The sequence below is a fragment of the Thalassophryne amazonica genome, chromosome 19 (genome assembly GCF_902500255.1).
Source record: "Thalassophryne amazonica chromosome 19, fThaAma1.1, whole genome shotgun sequence".
Lineage (NCBI taxonomy): Eukaryota > Metazoa > Chordata > Actinopteri > Batrachoidiformes > Batrachoididae > Thalassophryne > Thalassophryne amazonica.
In genome coordinates, this window is record NC_047121.1 from 67,218,745 (window position 1) to 67,237,862 (window position 19,118).

General features: G+C 38.8%; 1 protein-coding gene across 1 annotated transcript in view; it reads left to right on the plus strand.

The window, feature by feature from the left end:
- Positions 1 to 281: 281 nt before the first annotated feature.
- kif15 (kinesin family member 15) overlaps positions 282 to 19,118 on the plus strand; it is a 25,438-nt gene continuing 6,601 nt past the window's right edge. The window contains exons 1-30 of the mRNA XM_034159655.1: positions 282 to 426; positions 582 to 612; positions 2,040 to 2,226; positions 2,624 to 2,700; positions 2,837 to 2,874; positions 2,972 to 3,069; positions 3,167 to 3,346; positions 3,606 to 3,815; positions 4,122 to 4,247; positions 4,606 to 4,728; positions 4,825 to 4,972; positions 6,599 to 6,690; positions 6,781 to 6,987; positions 7,124 to 7,301; positions 7,396 to 7,522; positions 10,493 to 10,634; positions 10,903 to 11,079; positions 11,166 to 11,294; positions 13,736 to 13,841; positions 13,933 to 14,098; positions 14,183 to 14,333; positions 14,452 to 14,537; positions 14,628 to 14,706; positions 14,811 to 14,897; positions 15,003 to 15,107; positions 15,212 to 15,334; positions 17,759 to 17,905; positions 17,997 to 18,080; positions 18,175 to 18,339; positions 18,951 to 19,054. Coding sequence (XP_034015546.1) covers positions 408 to 426; positions 582 to 612; positions 2,040 to 2,226; positions 2,624 to 2,700; positions 2,837 to 2,874; positions 2,972 to 3,069; positions 3,167 to 3,346; positions 3,606 to 3,815; positions 4,122 to 4,247; positions 4,606 to 4,728; positions 4,825 to 4,972; positions 6,599 to 6,690; positions 6,781 to 6,987; positions 7,124 to 7,301; positions 7,396 to 7,522; positions 10,493 to 10,634; positions 10,903 to 11,079; positions 11,166 to 11,294; positions 13,736 to 13,841; positions 13,933 to 14,098; positions 14,183 to 14,333; positions 14,452 to 14,537; positions 14,628 to 14,706; positions 14,811 to 14,897; positions 15,003 to 15,107; positions 15,212 to 15,334; positions 17,759 to 17,905; positions 17,997 to 18,080; positions 18,175 to 18,339; positions 18,951 to 19,054 — 3,692 coding nt within the window. The 5' untranslated portion in view covers positions 282 to 407. The remainder of the gene's footprint in view (positions 427 to 581; positions 613 to 2,039; positions 2,227 to 2,623; positions 2,701 to 2,836; positions 2,875 to 2,971; positions 3,070 to 3,166; positions 3,347 to 3,605; positions 3,816 to 4,121; positions 4,248 to 4,605; positions 4,729 to 4,824; positions 4,973 to 6,598; positions 6,691 to 6,780; positions 6,988 to 7,123; positions 7,302 to 7,395; positions 7,523 to 10,492; positions 10,635 to 10,902; positions 11,080 to 11,165; positions 11,295 to 13,735; positions 13,842 to 13,932; positions 14,099 to 14,182; positions 14,334 to 14,451; positions 14,538 to 14,627; positions 14,707 to 14,810; positions 14,898 to 15,002; positions 15,108 to 15,211; positions 15,335 to 17,758; positions 17,906 to 17,996; positions 18,081 to 18,174; positions 18,340 to 18,950; positions 19,055 to 19,118) is intronic.

Sequence of the window (19,118 nt, forward strand, 5' to 3'; positions counted from 1 at the left end):
TCATTACCAGCAAATATTGATGTTTATTTTGTGGATTTCTGACTGTTTTGTTGCATTTATTTTGTCTCTTGTATGCCCTGAATAAAGTATTTGAGTTCAGGTGGAGGCCTGGACTGACTGGATTTCAAGGTTGTAAAATTGATGAAACTTTCATCCAACACATGTTTGAAAAACAAAAAGGTATGTTTACAATTTTTACCATTTTAGTTTCCAGTTGTACACGTATCAAGCACCAGGGGGCAACGATGTACTTTTATGTTATCATAGTGTCTTCCTAACATAAGGGGAGAAGAATTAGTCGCTGTTGCGCGCCAATTTCAAAGCATGTTTTTATTTTTCATGATTTTGCAATGATGAAGCAGGTTAATATTTTGACCTAACGTTGATTTTATTTTTCTTCATCAACAATGAGTTGCGGTTTGAAAGGTAGGTTACGCCGGTTCATTTGTAACTTTAGCAAGCTAACTGTTAGCAACTTCGGTCAACTAGCAAACAACATTTGCTGAGCTGCCACAAACGCTAACGTTTTTACTGTCACACTCGCAGATTAACAGGTGCTAATGTAATTATGTTGTTTGCAGGATCTGGGGATTCAACCCAACTTGTCGCTAGGTATGTAGAGAGCAGCACTCAGTTTTTAAAATTGATTTATTCATTATGCAAGAGAGGCCTGTTTATCAGACATACAACACAACAAACAAAAAGTCGTCACAGAAAGAGATATAATATACAGTATAAATGTTTAAAACAAAACAGTTACAACCAACTATCTTACACTAGGGGACAATAAAGTTCTGCAAGAAATCTAATCGAGCTATCCAAAAGATGATGATAATACAGATAATCAGCTATATAATAAAATTCTACAACCAATCTAATCGATCAGTTAAAAAAATAATAACATACACTCATGGAGCTGTATATAAGAACTCAACTCAAGTACTCATATACAGCTCCATGCATACATTCCAGAAACAACCTCTGCATCCTACTAGCTTCTTCAGCCACTTTACCCTCAGATGTCAATATACAGGGTGAATATTTATGTCAAAAGTCACATGAATAATTTTACAATTTTGGTATCAACAGTTGCAGAAACTCAAGGTTTTTTCTGTTTTTGCAGATTCTTCATCTTCAAAATTGTATGATTATTCATGTGAATATTGATATTATAAATATCTGAAACCAAGGAGTGTTTTTGTGTTCACCCTATAAATATGCATTCATTTTCCAGAGATAGTGTGGCAAAATTTGGACAAACATTTATTTTTTTGCTTCCTACACTTTTAACAGCATGGAGTTCATCTCTAGTCGCACAGCTTCCATTCGCCCTACAGTGTTGACACCATCTTTCATCTCTTGGAATCTTGTAACAGCTGCTTTCAATCTGTAATGTGTGCATTTATCCTCATTTTACTTAGGGCTGCCCTATGGGCTGAAGTTTTAGCATCTGACAAGTATTTGTCATATGTGCGGCTCCATTATGTCCAAACACAAAGTCATGCTTCCTAGGTGCAAAAGTGGATTTTTCCTATGTCTTTTGAACTGAGACTCTGGGCATCTGATAAATGAAGACCCAAAGATTTGTTTGCAAGCAGTATTAACCAGGACCTTCTACCTGTTTCATGCAGTGAACATGGCTCTGCAATCACTAGCGTGAGAAAGAGATTACCCTATTGTATTTTAACTTGATTTGCTTTATTTTATTTTCTGCATGTAATTTATCATGTATCTATGCTTGACTGTTTGGACCTGAATGTATGTTGTTTTAGCTTAGCTACACCATTCTTGTAAAACAGATTTTATTCTCGTTTTTTTCTGGTTACAATAATGAAGTGAACTGATGATCTAAATCATTTTAATTTGATCAATTAATGGCCTTATCTTTGTAGTGTACATGCTCCAAACTTAATGGGTGACTGCAGAAACTAGCTCTTATGTTTTTTCCTCTGTGATACTTAAAGTACACCATCATGACATAATTTGTTTTTCTTCTTTGTTTTAAAAACATCTGTTTATGTTACTTGCTGACCATACAGTGGCGACAGTGATTCCATTAAAGTTTTTGTACGAGTGCGACCTCTGACCCAGGGTACTGGACTGGCCACGGATGGAGATCAGAGTCTGTGTCTCACAGTTGCTTCACACAACACTGTCCGTCTGCTATCAAAACCTGAGCCACGAACCTTCACCTATGATCATGTCGCTGACATGGACACATCTCAGGTCTGGAGATCACATTAGTATTTTATCAACAAGTCTCTGGCTTAGTTTAAAATCAGGGCTGGTTAAAAAAAAAAAGACAATTTTATTTATTTCACTCTTCTAAATGCAACCATACAAATTATATCATTAGTTATAATCTTCAATGACATGCTAAAACATAAAGGTACACATACAACATGTACAAGTACCATTAATTAATGGTACTGATTTCATATTTTGGTGACGTTTTGAGTGCTGATTTCTTAAAAAAAAAAAATAATAATAATAATGTTTTGTTTTTTTTTTTACAGCAATTTAAATCAGCTAATTTAAATCATACCAACCCTGGTTAAAATTAGCTACAGTTGTTGTATATAGTGTCCTTTTGTTTCTTTCAACATCTTTTACTCTTCAACAGGCTGCTGTATTTTCCAGCGCAGCCAAGAATATTGTTGAGTCTTGTATAAATGGCTACAATGGTACTATTTTTGCATAGTAAGTCACATTTATATAGCTTATATAATAATAATAATAATAAAATCTAAAAGTATTTGAATTCTTTGAGCAATTCCTGTTCAAATCTGTAATTCCCCTTGCTTTTTGTTTGTTTGTTTGGGTTTTTTTTTTCCAGTGGACAAACAGGCTCAGGGAAAACATTCACCATGCTTGGTAGGAACCCATTTAAGGAATTGCAGTGTGCTTTGGATTAAAAAAACAAAATGGTCACAGAATCAATGTGACACTATTCTTCTCTTTCTCGGTCTAGGTCCATCTGACTTGGATAACTTCACAGATGAACTGAGAGGTGTTATTCCTCGAAGTTTTGAATACTTGTTCTTTCTCATCAATGGTGAAGTAGAAAAGGTGAGCAAACAAGCCTTGACAATTCCCTAACCTTTTCACGAACAGGATTACTTCTTGATTGTTTACCAATGTGTTTTTCTTTTTAAATTCTACATAGTCTGCCAAATCCAAAAGTTTCCTGTGCAAGTGTTCATTTATTGAGATCTATAATGAGCAAATTTATGACCTACTGGACACAGCCTCAGCCAGCCTTTTCCTCAGAGAGAACATCAAGAAAGGTGTGTTTGTTGAAGGAGCAGTGGAGAAGTTTGTGACATCAGCTGCTGAAGCTTACCAGGTAGAATATCCCTAGCTGTTGTGACCCCTAAACCGCTTTTGTTCTTGGTATAGAACACATGATCGTACAGCAACATGCAGGCAAGGTTGAGAAGTGTTTGGTTTCAGAGTTTTGCTCAGTGTTGCTTCACAGTTCATGTGCAACTGTGGAGCCAAATCTCCAATTTGTAGACCTGAATCTTGCTTCAGTATTTAATTGGAAAAACATTTTGTGCAACATTGATTTTTGTTCTTTCTTTTTCTTCTTTTTTGTCATTTAGGTGTTGTCTGTGGGCTGGCGTAATCGGAGAGTGGCCTCCACCTCGATGAATCGTGAGTCTTCACGATCTCATGCAGTGTTCACAATGACTTTGGAGTCCAAAGAGTCCATCAATCAAGTGGTCAACATCCGGATGTCTCAGCTGAACCTGGTGGATCTGGCAGGGTCAGAGAGACAGAGGGACACCCATACAGAAGGTTCCAGACTCAAGGTGAACCTTGATGTGTGAAAGCAGATTCAGTGAATGAAAGTTTTTTTTTTTTTTTTTTTTTTTTTTTTTTTTTTTTTTGGACATGCAAAACAAATAAAGAACAACAACAAAAATAGAAAAGCAACAAATCATAAAAAACCAAAACAAAAGAACAATGTCAACATAACATATTCGAAAGGGAGTAGGAAGAAGCACATGCTTATTCAGTACCCCTTGTCCTATCTAAGTCCTTTTCTTATCGTCAGTTGATTCATGTATAAATTGTTTTGGATTTTGTCATAACTGCCAGGTGTCTGTGTCTCTCAGGAAGCGAGCAGCATCAATCGCTCCCTCATGTGCCTTGGTCAGGTGATTATGGCATTGGTGGATGTATCCAATGGAAAGAACCGGCACATCTGCTACAGGGACTCTAAACTCACGTTTTTGCTTAGAGTGAGTGAGTCTAAGTGTCAGAATTGAAGTGTACATTTTGTACTATTGTTATGTGTTGAAAATGTGCACATTAACCCACCTTTAACTGCTATGTTATGTAGTTTGTATGTCCACATATAATGGCATAAAGTTGGGGTGTTTACATGTGAAATATAGTTAAAAAAGTTGCTTGTGTGATAGACTTGAATATTGCAACAACAACAAAAAAGAAATGAATAATACACTTGTGTGTGTGTGTGTGTGAGATTACATTTAATATTGCATGTATCCAAATAATTTTAGGTCAGTCAGTTGTCTGATATATATGCAGTGCAACAATTTCCCTCTTTTTTTGTTTTTTTTTTAATCCCTCTTTTAGGACTCACTTGGAGGAAATGCAAAAACCTATATCATAGCCAACGTTCACCCTGGTTCAAAGTGCTTCGGTGAAACTCTGTCTACCTTACATTTTGCTCAGAGGGCAAAATTGATTAAGAATAAGGTGTAAATCAACACTCTTTACCACCACAGATGTATATAGGTTTCATATTACATCATTTTATTATCTCACGTCTGTGCAATTGTTTTGCTTAACTAGGCTGTAATCAATGAAGACACACAAGGAAATGTGAGGCAGTTGCAAGCTGAGGTGAAAAAGCTGAAGGAGCAACTTGCACAAGCACTTGCTTCTCAGGTGAAAGACAGTGGAAGAGATGTGGCACCAGGAGGACCTGAACTCCCCACTGGTAACCAAACTCCCATTAACTGCACCATTTTAACCTTTTCAGCCTGATTAATCGGCAGCAGTGTGTCTGCAATGTTGCAAAGAGTTGTCAAAATTTCTCAGTCTAAGAATGTTGTTTTGCATATTTAAACTTGCCTTCTCACTTATAACAATTTTATTTATGTAGCATTTTTAATACCAACAAAGTGATTCACACAAAAACTATTACTAGTTAATAAAATGTGAATTAAGATGCTAAGGAAGCAATAAACTTTTCCCACCATCAACAACTGTAGTCAGCCAGGAAAAGTTCTGTTTGTATTTCAGATTTAAAGTGTGAATAGAACTCAACTGCCTAATCTCAGTTTTTTTCCACAGTCATGGTGCACCAAATGCAGAAGATCGACCACCTGTTGATTTCTTTCTGACGTTAGGAACGCACTGCAGGTCGCACCGGTGAATATGGCCGAATCAAATCGGACTTACATGACAGCGCACAGCTGTGCACAATTTTACGTCAACAACAAAACTTTAAAATCCACCTACATATGAACAGGCGAAGGAGAGATGCTAGCGCTGGAGTTATATGATCAAATTTTTGTATTTGAGTCAAAACTTGAGCAGCTGCATTCTGGATCATCTAGAGCCCTCTAATGCTGTTATGTAGCAAACCTGAAAAGGAAGCATTACAACAATCAATTGTGGATGACACAAAAGCATGGATCTGCCTCTGCATCAGCCAGAGACAAGAATGGTCTGATCTTTACAAGATTTTAAGATTCCTAACTGTCTCACTGCACTGAATCACACAATCACCCAATGAAACTGTGAATTGATCAAAATGTTTCTCAGTTTTGGTGGCCCAGTGACCATCACCTTGTCTTGTTTGTGGTGAGAAGTAAAAAAAATTACATGACATACAACTTGCCGCAACCAGATTTGGTCATGGTAGCAATATTAGCCCCCTCTCCAGTGAACACTGGTAAATACAACTGCAAACCATCTGTGTAACAATGGATGTTCAGCCTCCTGGCTGAACAACTCCTCCCCTCAAGGAGTTTTAAGCACAGAAACGGCGGAGTGCAACGTAGTTAGCTGGTCACTGTAATCTGTGGATGCGCGCTCCAACTCAGTGATGCCTTACTCATGAGTGTGAAGTTTTTCTTGCATGGGTTCAGTGTGAATCTGAACTCCTCTTACTGAAGAAATGTTGGTATGGAGAATCTATTTTGCTGCATTTGTCCCCTTTTAATAAGTCAAACATAGCTTCGTTACATTCCATGTTGAATGCGCTGTTCGAGCTGGAAGCCTCCATTGGTGGTGACGCAGTCTCAGCCGAGTGAGAGGATTTCATATGACCTGAAAATTTATCACATACTTGTGCAACAGTGAGAGACACGTCCTACAAAGTGCTCAACAGCCCCCACCTCAAAAGTTCATCCTAAAGCATGAATGAACTTCTCTAATGGTATTACTAGTGCAACTACATACAGGGAAAACAGTGGGACAAGAATCGAACCCTGCAGGACACCATGCTTAACAGCAGCAAATTTAGATACCACAGATGTATGTTAACCATTACTCTTGTGTTATTTTAAACAAGTTTTTTTAAACCATGTTGTAAAACATAAAACATCTTTCTCACTAGGGTCATCCCCACAGATCCACCTTGAAGTTCCATACAAAGCAAAGTTTATTACTGCTCTTCATCTTTGGAGAAAGCAACAAGAGGAGAACAGGGTATGTTTTGTGCATCGGAAACAGTGTTGTGTACTAATTCTGCAATGACTGTGCAGGGTATCTTTGAGGGATGTTTGACTGTGTACTCAGACGCTGCTTGAGAAGATGGCTCAGCTTGAGAAGGCCTGGCTCCAGAAAGACAGATTCATTCACTCTAACCGGATGATCATGAAGTTTCGAGAAGATCATATTTCTCGGCTTGAGAAGAAGTTGAAAGATCAGGGTTTAATCTCAGATGATGAGTGTCAAACTCAGATTGAGCATCTGAAAGAAGAAATACAGATCCTCAAAGATCAGGTACATGATGGGGTGACCTTAAAATGCTGTCTAACCCGCTGCTGATAAATGTGAATTATATTTCTTGCAATAATGGAGTCAAAGTAAAAAAAAAAAAAAAAATTCCAGTACAGTTGACAGTGTATGTGACTATTAGGTTGAACATCACCCAAAGATGACCCGATATGTAGCAGAAAACTACAGCCTGAGAGCAGAGAATCAGCAGCTCCGTTCCCTGGAAATAGTGAAGAAGGCGGAAGAGGCTGCAGCCCAAGATGTTGCGGAGCTCGAAGAGGCTTTTCAGAAGGCAACACAGTCAGAGAATTTTACACAGTGTGAGATGATTGCATCAAACTGACCAAAAACCTTTAGTAAAATTTTAAAAATTCATCTTTTCACATGAGTATAATCTAATATTGTTTCCGCCAGCTTCTTCAACACCTTTAACTGTAGATACTGTGTCTTCCACGGAGAGGCTGAAGGCTCAGCTGCTTCAGAAACAGTCAGAGCTCACAGCCACCATTCAGGCTTTTGAGGAGTACAAAGAAGTCACCAAGTAAGAAATGTGAAATGTGGAGGTTTTAAGCTTGAAACAGGCTGATGACGCTGCCTGAGAGCGCTGCACGACGTCTCGCACCGTGAAAAGTCCTTAAAGCGACAGAATCACCTCAAAATCTCTCATCAGCTGTTAAAATTTTCACTGAAAACCAGCTTAATTTTTCGAACCATGTCCACTTCGATGTGTCTCACAGGTTTAGAAAAAATTTTGATCAAACAAAGCGCCAGTCTCTCAGCAACTTCTCAGACAAAGGAATTCCGACGAGGGGCTGGACGACTCCTCCCACAAGGAGTGCTCACAGGCGAATGACGTCACCGACAGGCATGGAAAAACTCACGCATGCGCACGAGGGTTCAAGCATGTCTGACGTAAAAACATATGAATGAAATCCATATAGTTTTTGAAAAAAATAAAAAGGACCTATACTTTACGGACAGCCCTCGTATCTTTCCACAGAGACGGCTCTCACTAAAGTGGTGAATGATCTGCTTGCAATGGATTCAGACACCACTACGGTTCTGGTGCCGTTAGATCTCAGCGCTGCATTTGATACGGTGGATCACTGTATTCTACTTGATGGGCTGTAGAATCATTTCGGTATTACTGGGAATGTCCTTGCATGGTTGACATCATACCTAACTAGTCTAAGGTTAGATATGATGGTACCTTGTTGCTGTATTTTTTTATTTGTTTGTTTGTTTGTTTTTTTAATGTTTTGATTTTCTGATCCTTCAGCGTTGTAAAACTCTGTAAAAACCTTGTAACTGTTATACCCCTGTCACACTACAGGCCTGCAGTCTGAGAGCGAAGCGCTCTATTGGGGTGATATGGTACTATGAGGTCCCTAAGATAAGATGGGACCTGATTATTCAAAACCTTGTAAGTAAGAAGAAGAATTTTAAATTCTATTCTAGAATTAACAGGAAGCCAATGAAGAGAGGCCAATATGGGTGAGATATGCTCTCTTCTTCTAGTCCCTATCAGTACTCTAGCTGCAGCATTTTGAATTAACTGAAGGCTTTTCAGGGAACTTTTAGGACAACCTGATAATAATGAATTACAATAGTACAGCCTAGAGGAAATAAATGCATGAATTAGTTTTTCAGCATCACTCTGAGACAAGACCTTTCTAATTTTAGAGATATTGCGTAAATGCAAAAAAGCAGTCCTACATATTTGTTTAATATGCGCATTGAATGACATTTCCTGATCAAAAATTACTCCAAGATTTCTCACAGTATTACTAGAGGTCAGGGTAATGCCATCCAGATCTGGTTAGACACCATGTTTCTAAGATTTGTGGGGCCAAGTACAATAACTTCAGTTTTATGAGTTTAAAAGCAGGAAATTAGAGGTCATCCATGTCTTTGTCTGTAAGACAATCCTGCAGTTTAGCTAATTGGTGTGTGTCCTCTGGCTTCATGGATAGATAAAGCTAGATATCATCTGCGTAACAATGAAAATTTAAGCAATGCTGTCTAATAATACTGCCTAAGGGAAACATGTATAAAGTGAATAAAATTGGTCCTAGCACAGAACCTTGTGGAACTCCATAATTAACCTTAGTCTGTGAAGAAGATTCCCCATTTACATGAACAAATTGTAATCTATTAGATAAATATGATTCAAACCACCGCAGCGCAGTGCCTTTAATACCTATGGCATGCTCTAATCTCTGTAATAAAATTTTATGGTCAACAGTATCAGCACTGAGGTCTAACAGAACAAGCACAGAGATGAGTCCACTGTCTGAGGCCATAAGAAGATCATTTGTAACCTTCACTAATGCTGTTTCTGTACTATGATGAATTCTAAAACCTGACTGAAACTCTTCAAATAGACCATTCCTCTGAAGATGATCAGTTAGCTGTTTTACAACTACCCTTTCAAGGATTTTTGAGAGAAAAGGAAGGTTGGAGATTGGCCTATAATTAGCTAAGATAGCTGGGTCAAGTGATGGCTTTTTAAGTAATGGTTTAATTACTGCCACCTTAAAAACCTGTGGTACATAGCCAACTAATAAAGATAGATTGATCATTAATTAATGGTAGGGCTTCCTTGAGCAGCCTGGTAGGAATGGGGTCTAAAAGACATGTTGATGGTTTGGAGGAAGTAACTAATGAAAATAACTCAGACAGAACAATCGGAGAGAAAGAGTCTAACCAAATACTGGCATCACTGAAAGCAGCCAAAGATAACGATACGTCTTTGGGATGGTTATGAGTAATTTTTTCTCTAATAGTTAAAATTTTATTAGCAAAGAAAGTCATGAAGTCATTACTAGTTAAAGGAATACTCGGCTCAATAGAGCTCTGACTCTTTGTCAGCCTGGCTACAGTGCTGAAAAGAAACCTGGGGTTGTTCTTATTTTCTTCAATTAGTGATGAGTAGTAAGATGTCCTAGCTTTACAGAGGGCTTTTTTATAGAGCAACAGACTCTTTTTCCAGGCTAAGTGAAGATCTTCTAAATTAGTGAGACGCCATTTCCTCTCCAACGTACGGGTTATCTGCTTTAAGCTGCGAGTTTGTGAGTTATACCACGGAGTCAGGCACTTCTGATTTAAAGCTCTCTTTTTCAGAGGAGCTACAGCAGCCAAAGTTGTCTTCAATGAGGATGTAAAACTATTGACGAGATACTCTATCTCACTTACAGAGTTTTACTCTATTTATACTGAAAATTAGTGTGCCAGTGTCAGAGTGGAGGAAAATGTCTTTGTCATGGCAACGACAGAAGGCAGCTTCAGTATTTATACACATTTCTCCATTAATTTTGCCATTACAGAAAACCTTGGTTCTATAAACTGCACTTATAAAGACCTACCACATTATATGTTGGATTTTTAAAGTAGTGGTTTTTTTTTGGGGGGGGGGTTTTTTTTTGGGTTTTTTTGTTTTTTTTTTGTGATGCAGCTCCTTTACAGATTTCTAAAGTTTGCCCAGTCTGAATATTGGTGCGTTCTGTTTTAGGAAGCAAATGACTGTTTTGGAGTCTGAAAAAAGATATCTTGACAAGTCCAACAGGCACTTGGAAAACATTCTGGAGGCAACAAATGCTTGCAAAAAACAGGAGGTCTCCCAACTGAACAAACGTCATGTTGAAACGATTAAGGTGAGGCAAAGTTGAAATTTATTTTCAGAATATTAAGAAATGGACACTTACCCTCAGTTCTCAATCAGATGTTTTTTTTTTCATAATAATACAAGAAATATGCACCAATATAACTGTAAAGAAAATTTAAGACAGTGTTTACATAAAGAGACATGAAAAACTGAATATAACTCTCCCCACCCCCCTGCTTTTCTTTATACTCTGCCTTACAAAACCTCATTGTTTTGAGTCTGCTTATGAAACAACCTGTCATTGCATCTTAAATCAGATCCTCTCCACACCAACCAAAGCGTACAACTTGCGGTCCCGCATTGTTCCACTCTCCAGCCCAGACCACTTGAAAGATGTTAAGAATGAGGCAGAAGACATTCGGGTTGAACAGCCACCTCCAGACATGTCTGAAATGGCCTGTCAGGCCTTGACTGAGGAGCTGGTTCAAGTGCAGGTAGACCTCATTGATTATTCTTCAGATAATGTCTGTTTAGTTGTGAGGGATCTGACTATTTCTTGCTTTGTCTCCTTTCACATTAGGAGCATTCTAGCCGTGTGCAAGCGCAGTTGGATGAGGAGGAGCTAAAGAACAGCAAGCTTTTGCAGAAGGTCACAAAGCTTGAGGAGCAGATTGCAGTACTGTTGCAAGAGTCTAGTCACAAGGATGAGGTGGGATATTTTCTCTATCTAATGTCATTTGTATTATGCACTTATTTGTTGTTTAGCAGACATGCACATAACTGGTCCTTAGGTACTTGTCTGCTAAAAAATTATGTTCAACTGAAAACATAATGGAAAGCAATGACAGATTGTATAAAAAGGCACCCCTCCATGTTTTCTGCTGTGTATCATTTGTTTTTAGTATGCACACAGACCTGAGCACCAGTTATGTGCACACCTGTTGTTTAGTAAAGTTACATAAAGCCAATGTCACTTCATGGTACTTGAGATGTCCAACTCCAAATTGCCCCAAAATACTGTATGTCCAATTAGCCAAACCACTGCATAAAATCTGAACAGCAAATCTATTACAGAAGTTACCTTTTCTATTCATTTCTACTCTATTTTACTCTTCCATTTTAGATATTTAGATATATTTCAGTTCAAGTTCAATTTATTTTCATTTATATAGCGCCAAATCACAACAGAGTTGCCTTAAAGCGCTTCACACAGGTAAGGTCTAACCTTGCCTACCCCCAGATCAACAGCAGTAAGGAAAAACTCACTCTGAGGAAGAAACCTCAAGCAGACCAGACTCAAAGGGGTGACCCTCTGCTTGGGCCATGATACAAACATAAATTACAGAACAATTCACAGAACAATTCATGGACGAATATACAAGAAATGCTATTGGCGCACAGGACAGGATGATCGCCAACACAAACACAACTCCCATCTCTGGATGGAGCTGCACCTTAAACAGAGAAAAAACAGAATCAGGCATCAGAAAGACAAAAAATACTGTATAATTTGCCAGCATTAAACAAGAAAAACAGAGAAATACTAAGGTGATCGCCGGCCACTAGCCCTAAACTTCACTTAAAGACCCATAATTTAGGTAAGGTTGAGGCCGCAGCCCGCTCCAATTACTAATAAATGAATTAGAGTAAAAAGCGTAAAACAAAACTGTACCACTATGCTAGCCATATGAAAGGGAAAATAAGTGCGTCTTAAGTCTGGACATGAAAATCTCTACAGAATCTGTTTTTTTGATGCAGGGAGATCATTCCAAAGAACAGGGGCACGATAAGAGAAAGTTCTGTGACCCACAGAGTTCTTATTCACCTTAGGGACACAAAGTAGTCCTGCACCCTGAGACCGTAAAGCCCGGGCAGGTACGTAAGGTTTAATTAGGTCAGCTAGGTAGGGAGGTGCCAGTCCATGAATAATTTTATAGGTTAGTTGCCTATAGTATATATAGTAGAACCTTAAAATCTGATCTCACTGGGACAGGAAGCCAGTGAAGGGATGCCAAAATGGGTGTAATGTGGTCGAACTTTCTGCTTCGTGTCAAAAGTCTGGCTGCAGAATTTTGAACCAATTGGAGACCCCTAATGCTAGACTGCTTTAAACCAGAAAATAGAAAATTGCAGTAGTCCAATCTAGAAGAGATAAATGCATGGATCAGGGTCTCAGCATCAGCCATAGACAGGATGGGACGAATCTTCGCTATATTTTGCAGCTGGAAGAAAGTAGTCCTCGTAATATTTCTAATGTGGAGGCCTTATATAGGTACAGTATATATACTGTACCTTTATATACTAGCATAGTTCCACCTTAGAATTGGAATATAAGATATACCTTACTGAATTTTCATGAATCAGAAGTGGCATGTTCCATGAAAAAAAAATGCTGCTGCCTATGATTCTGCTGCTGAGATTATACAGTGCATCTGGGAAGTATTCAGAGCTTCACTTTTTCCACATTTTGTTATGTTACAGCCTTATTCCAGAATGGATTAAATTTTTTTTTTTTCCTCAGTTCTATACACAATACCCCATAATAACAATGTGTTTTGTTTTTGTTTTGTTTTTTTTGCAAATTTATACAAAAATAAAACTAAGAAATTACTCACAGCCTTTGCCATGAAGCTCAAAATTGAACTCAGGTGCCTCATGTTTACACTGACCATCCGTGAAATTTTTCTACAGCTTAATTGGTGTCCACCTCGGGTAAATTCAGTTGATTAGACATGATTTGGAAAGGCACACACCTGTCAACATATTATGTTCCGCAGTTGACAGTGCATGTCAGAGCACAAACCAAGCATGAAATCAAAGGAATTGTCTGTAGACCTCTGAGACAGGATTGTCAAAGATAGGTGCACCAAACTTGTGGCATCATATTCAAGAAGACTTGAGGCTGTAATTGCTGCCAAAGGTGCATCAACAAAATACTGAGCAAAGGGTGTGAATACTTATATCTTTTTTATGAATTTGCAAAAAAAAAAAAACTTTTTTCATGGTGTTGTGAGGAAGAATGAATTCAATCCATTTTGGAAAAAGGCTGTAACATAACAAAATGTGGAAAAAGTGAAGCGCTGTGAATACTTTCTGGATGCACGGTACTTCATTTTTCTCTTTTACTTATTTATAAATTGTCCTATGCAGCAACTTTCTGCTGAGCGAGCAAACAGAAACACAGAACAGCTTAACCTGCAAGAAACTATCAGCAACCTCCAGGAGAGCCTTCAGTCAGAACAGAAGGCTGCAGAAGGTCAGGTTCTTACTATTGTTTGGAGGGTTCCGTTTGGTTGTTTTAAGTCAATAATTGGGGCCAAGAGGTGACCTCCCTATTTTCCTTCCAGTTCTGAGGAGTGAGATTCGGGATCTACGCCTGGTGCTGCAGTCGTCGGACAAAGAGCTGGCAGCTGTGAAGAATGAGCTGCGAGATGGTCAGAGTGAGCAGCAGAGAGAGATGAGTCGCCTCTCCAGCAGTCTGATCAGCACACAGCTCCAGCTGGACAAAGTCCGGTATGCATGGTTAATAACTCCACAGCATTATGAGACTTCTTCATCTGATGTTATGTTGTAACAATTGCTGTTTCTTAATTCCAGGCTTGAGTGGGAGCAGCTCTTAGAACAGCATCATGCACTACAAGATTCCTTTGACCAGCTGCAAGCTGAGGCCAAGTTTGAGGCAGATCAGGCAACACAGCAGCTAGAGGACAAGCAAAGGGAGATTGCTGAACTGAATGTACAGCTCACGGTTGGTGTCCTCACAAACTTACCCGTGTTTTGTGGTTTTAACGCTAGAAGTGTAGCTTGTGATGTGTTGTTTGCCTGTAATTACATTTGTGCTTAATATTTTGCATCTTGACATACAGGAATTGAGTAATTCTCTGCAAACGGAACAAGAGCACACAAGCTCCCTCACATCCCAGTTAAGAGAAAATAAGGAAAATACATCAAAGTAAGTTTGTACTGCCTGTTACTATGAGCTGTTTACAAGCTTTTTACGTGAACTTTCATGAATGCGAGTGACCTTGAAATGTATTTTCAGAGAACTTATCGAAACCGTGGAGCAAAACGCACAACTTTCAAGACAAATCTCTGATCTAACCACACAAAATCAACAGCAGGTCAGTCAGCATGTACTGTATGTCGGAAAATTGTAATGGCCTGTTAGCAACTGGCATAATATTAGCTAATCAGTAACTAAACCTTTGATTATTTTATTTTGAAGGTGTCTACAATTGCTACTCTTGAGCAAAATCTGACCTCTGCCAATGAAATTGTTAGAGGCTTGGAGCAGAAGACAGAGCAGGACAAAGTATGATTTCTGGAAACATGTCACATTTCTGCCTTTTTTTTTTCCCCTCAGATATAATTGCAGTATGTCTGGTCACTTCTGAGTACATCTTGTTTTAATTTGTAGGGCGTTCTTCTGGAGTTGATTAACCAAACTAGAGACCTGCGCAGCGACCAGATCCAGAAGGATCAGACTATTACAGTCTTGTTGGAAGATATTAAAGACATCACAGTACTTCTTTTCTTGTTTGAACATATTTATTGACTAACTGCCCTCTTGGTATGCTGTATGCTTGAATCAATCGGACAATATTTATGTTGCTACTGTTTTTCTAGGCCAAATACAATGCTGCTTGCTTTGAAAGGGATGAAGTCAAGGAGCAAAACTTGAACATGCAGAATGAACTTTGTGATCTGAAAGAGGCATTAGACAGGAGGGTAGCATCCAACAGAATTGAGGTAAGTGATGTAGCAGTTGTTCTCTCTCCCTCTGCTAATATACGCAATTATTTGTAATATACAGTTGGTGATGAAAGCACAAGACTTCCTCTCTCAACATTCGTTAGTTACGTTATATCATTCATTACTTGTCCCATGTATGACCTATTGCATTGAGGTTTGGGGACACATACAAAACAAATCCAATATTTTTACTACAATTTCAATTTAAATTCAATTTATTAATTTATATAGCGCCAACTCACGACAAAGTCGCCCCAAGGCGCTTTACACAATTCACAACACAAATTAATCTAAAATCAAAATTAAAAGCAAGAAAAGCACAATAAAAAGATAAAACACAGAAGAATAAAAGGAAATTACAAAGCAAACACAAACAAATTAAATTAATAAGACAGTCTAAAAAAGTGGGTCTTCAGTCTTGATTTAAAAGTCTCCACCTTGTCAGACTGCCGAATAACAGCAGGTAGATCGTTCCAAAGAGTCAGACCACGGTAGGAGAAGGCTCTATACCCCACAGACTTCTTGTTCATCCTCGGAACACACAAGTCCTGCGAACGCAAGGGCCTCGCAGGTACGTAGGGCTTAACCAAGTCCGCCAGGTAAGAAGGTGCCAGTCCATGAACATTTTTATAAACCAACAATAAAACTTTAAAATCCAATCTGGCAGAAACCGGTAGCCAATGAAGGGATGCCAGAATGGAAGTAATGTAGTCATACCTTCTACTTTGTGTCAAAAGTCTGGCAGCAGCATTCTGTACCAACTGAAGGCCTCGAATGCTAGACTGCGGCAGGCCAGAGAATAAAACATTACAATAATGCAGTCTGGAAGAAATAAACATGTATCAAAGTCTCAGCATCAGCCATAGACAGGATGGGAAGAAACCTCGCCACATTTCGCACATGAAAGAAGGCAGTCCTTGTAATGTCTCTAATGTGGGGTCCAAAAGACAATGTAGGATCGAAAAGTACTCCAACATTCCTCACTTTGTCCGTTATGATGCACAACACACGAACCAAAATTAAGCGCCATCTGGTCAAAATGATGCCGATGTCTGGCTGGACCAAGAACCATCATTTCAGTCTAATCAGAATTCAAGAGTAGGAAATTACTAGACAACCAACTTCTCACAGATATAAGGCAATCTGCTAAGGCTTTTATATGGGCGAGATTACCAGCAGTTACCGGCATGTACAATTGAGTATCATCAGCATAACAATGAAAGGCAATCCCGTAATGCTGCAGAATATGCCCAAGGGACACTATATAAAGTGAGACAAGCAAGGGGCCTAACACAGACCCCTGTGGAACCCCAAATTTCATTTTACCGATACCAGAAGTAGTGTCATTATACACAACACAATAAGAACGACTGGACAAGTATGACGTCAGCCAAGCAAGAACTACAAAAGAAAGCTATAAGCGTTATCAGTAATAAACCATATCATGAGCCAACAAACCCACTATTTGTCTGTTTATATATTTTGAAATTGTGGGACTTGGTTGATTATATCATGATACAAATCATGTATTAAGTTAAAAATTTAATTTTGCCTCAACATGTCCAGGAACCGTTCAAAATGAGGGAGTCCAGCTATAATTTGAGAGGAACATTAGTATTTGATAAATTAAAGACTTGTACTACTGTAAAAAGTGGTGTTTCCATAAAAGGTGTAACAAATTTAGAATAACTTCTGATAGCATTCAATTATCTGGTACTTTAGTTGGCTTAAAAAGACTTTATAAAAATAATTGAATTACTTGTTACAGTATGAAGTTAACTGAATTTGTTACTGGTTTCTTTGATTGCGCATTATTTGTTCTGTTGTGTTGAGAGATTTGGTTCACTGATTAATCTATATTGTGCTTATTATTATTTATTTATTTGTTTGTCTTTTCTTTTCTTTTTTTCCCTCCTTTTTGGTACTTGTTATGTTTGTGTGTGTGTGTGTGTGTGTGTGTGGTAAATGATAAAAGGGGTTGGTGTTTATAAGCTTTTGCTTCTGCCTACACCCTTTCGGCCGCACAAACTGGGAAATTGTTAGAAATTTTTTGTTTTTGTTTCACAAGATTTTTTTTTTTTTTGGTAAGTGTGTGTGTGTGTGCCAAATGCAGCCGGTCTGCTGTGTCAGCCTGATCCCGTCAGATCTTGGAAGCTAAGCAGTGCAGGATCTGATTAGTACTTGGATGGGAGAACTCTTTGGAACACCACCAGCAGCTGTGTGTGTTTCTCTAGGTGAAACTGGAGTTGCGTCAGGAAGGGTATTTGGTGTAAAACTTGTGCCAAATACCGATGCGGATCTGGCTGTATCTGCTGTGGCGACCCCGAACAAAACGGGAGCAGTCGAATGGACAACGACGTGTGTGCGCCAAATAAATTCATTCATTCAGTTCTGAATTGCTAATCATCACTTTGCCTTTAGGTTGAGGTGTTGCAGGAGGAGGTTGCTTTTGCCACTGAGGAGGTTGAGAGACTCACTAAGGTGTTGGATGAACAAAACGGCCTCCTTCAAGCCTCTCAGGAGCAAATGGCCCAGAAAGACAACACGATCCAGAACCTGCAACAGAAGGTACGCTGTCAGTCTTCAACACATAAATATGCTGTATGTTTAGTTCTGTAAAAGAAAATAAAGTTTATATAACAGAATCTTTTTGTGCCAGCTGAAGCAGCAGCAAGAAGCCATTGAAAAAACGATCAGAAATCCTGTTCTTGAGTCTGCTGTCACACCAAAATCATTACCTCAGGTTAAAAAAAAACAAAAAACTGCATTAGCATTCATAAATCCAACATAAGTGGTTTGTCAACTTTTTTAAGTGTGCAATTATGTTTTTTTTTAAGACACCTTACACTCCAGGAAGCTTCAACAGGGACCTGAACCAGGTGTTGGAGAGTCAGGAGCGGGAGCTGGAGAATCGACGTTCTTCCATGATGACCATGGAGATTCTTTTAGCAGAGCTCAGTGCTGAGAGAGCAGCTAAGAATGAGGAGATCCAAAGGCTCAAGGTAAGTCTTTTTGTCACGACAATCTTATATTAAAGCTACAGTGTGTAAGATTCAGGGCTGTTTATAAGCAGAAATGGAATATAGCATAATTACCTGCAACAACGAATCAATGTGTTTTTGTAAGCGTAGAATGAGCTCTGCGTATCTCCATGGGAGTGGGCCCCCTGAGGGGCGTTGCCATGTTGATGCAGTGGCCCAAATGGTTACCCCACATTTTGCTGTGCTGCCAGAAGTCTGAAGGAAAAAAAAAAGAAGGAATTTGGTGGTTGGTCTGCTTTACACTGTCTGCCGGTTGCTTAGTGCAGGCTAATAAGTTTGAGAAATCTCTTCCTTTTTTAAATGAAGGATTGTACATATTGCCTATCACAAGAGAAGGCAAGGTACCACAAAATCCTGTCGCCAAAGATTCAAAATCATGACCAGACTGTATAATGCAGTCTGCAACTTCAACATGAGATGATCCAAGCCAGGTCTTCAGCTATTTTAATGATTTTCATGACTTTTAAATCAGTAATCTGTTATTTTTACTTCTGTAATTTATGTCTAATATGGTGAATCCTGATGGATCTAAACATACATCAGGAGTATTAATCTTTTTCCACTATCCTCAGATGCAGCTGAATGAAAAGGAGATGGTCCGATTGGAGATTCAGGGTTTGCTTGATCAGTTTTATACCAAGCAGACCCAGCTGCATCAGAACGGAACTACAAATAGGTAGAGTTGCCGCCCCCCGCCTTCCATCCTGTCATTTTGCTGTCTGCTGTCCTACACCATCAGA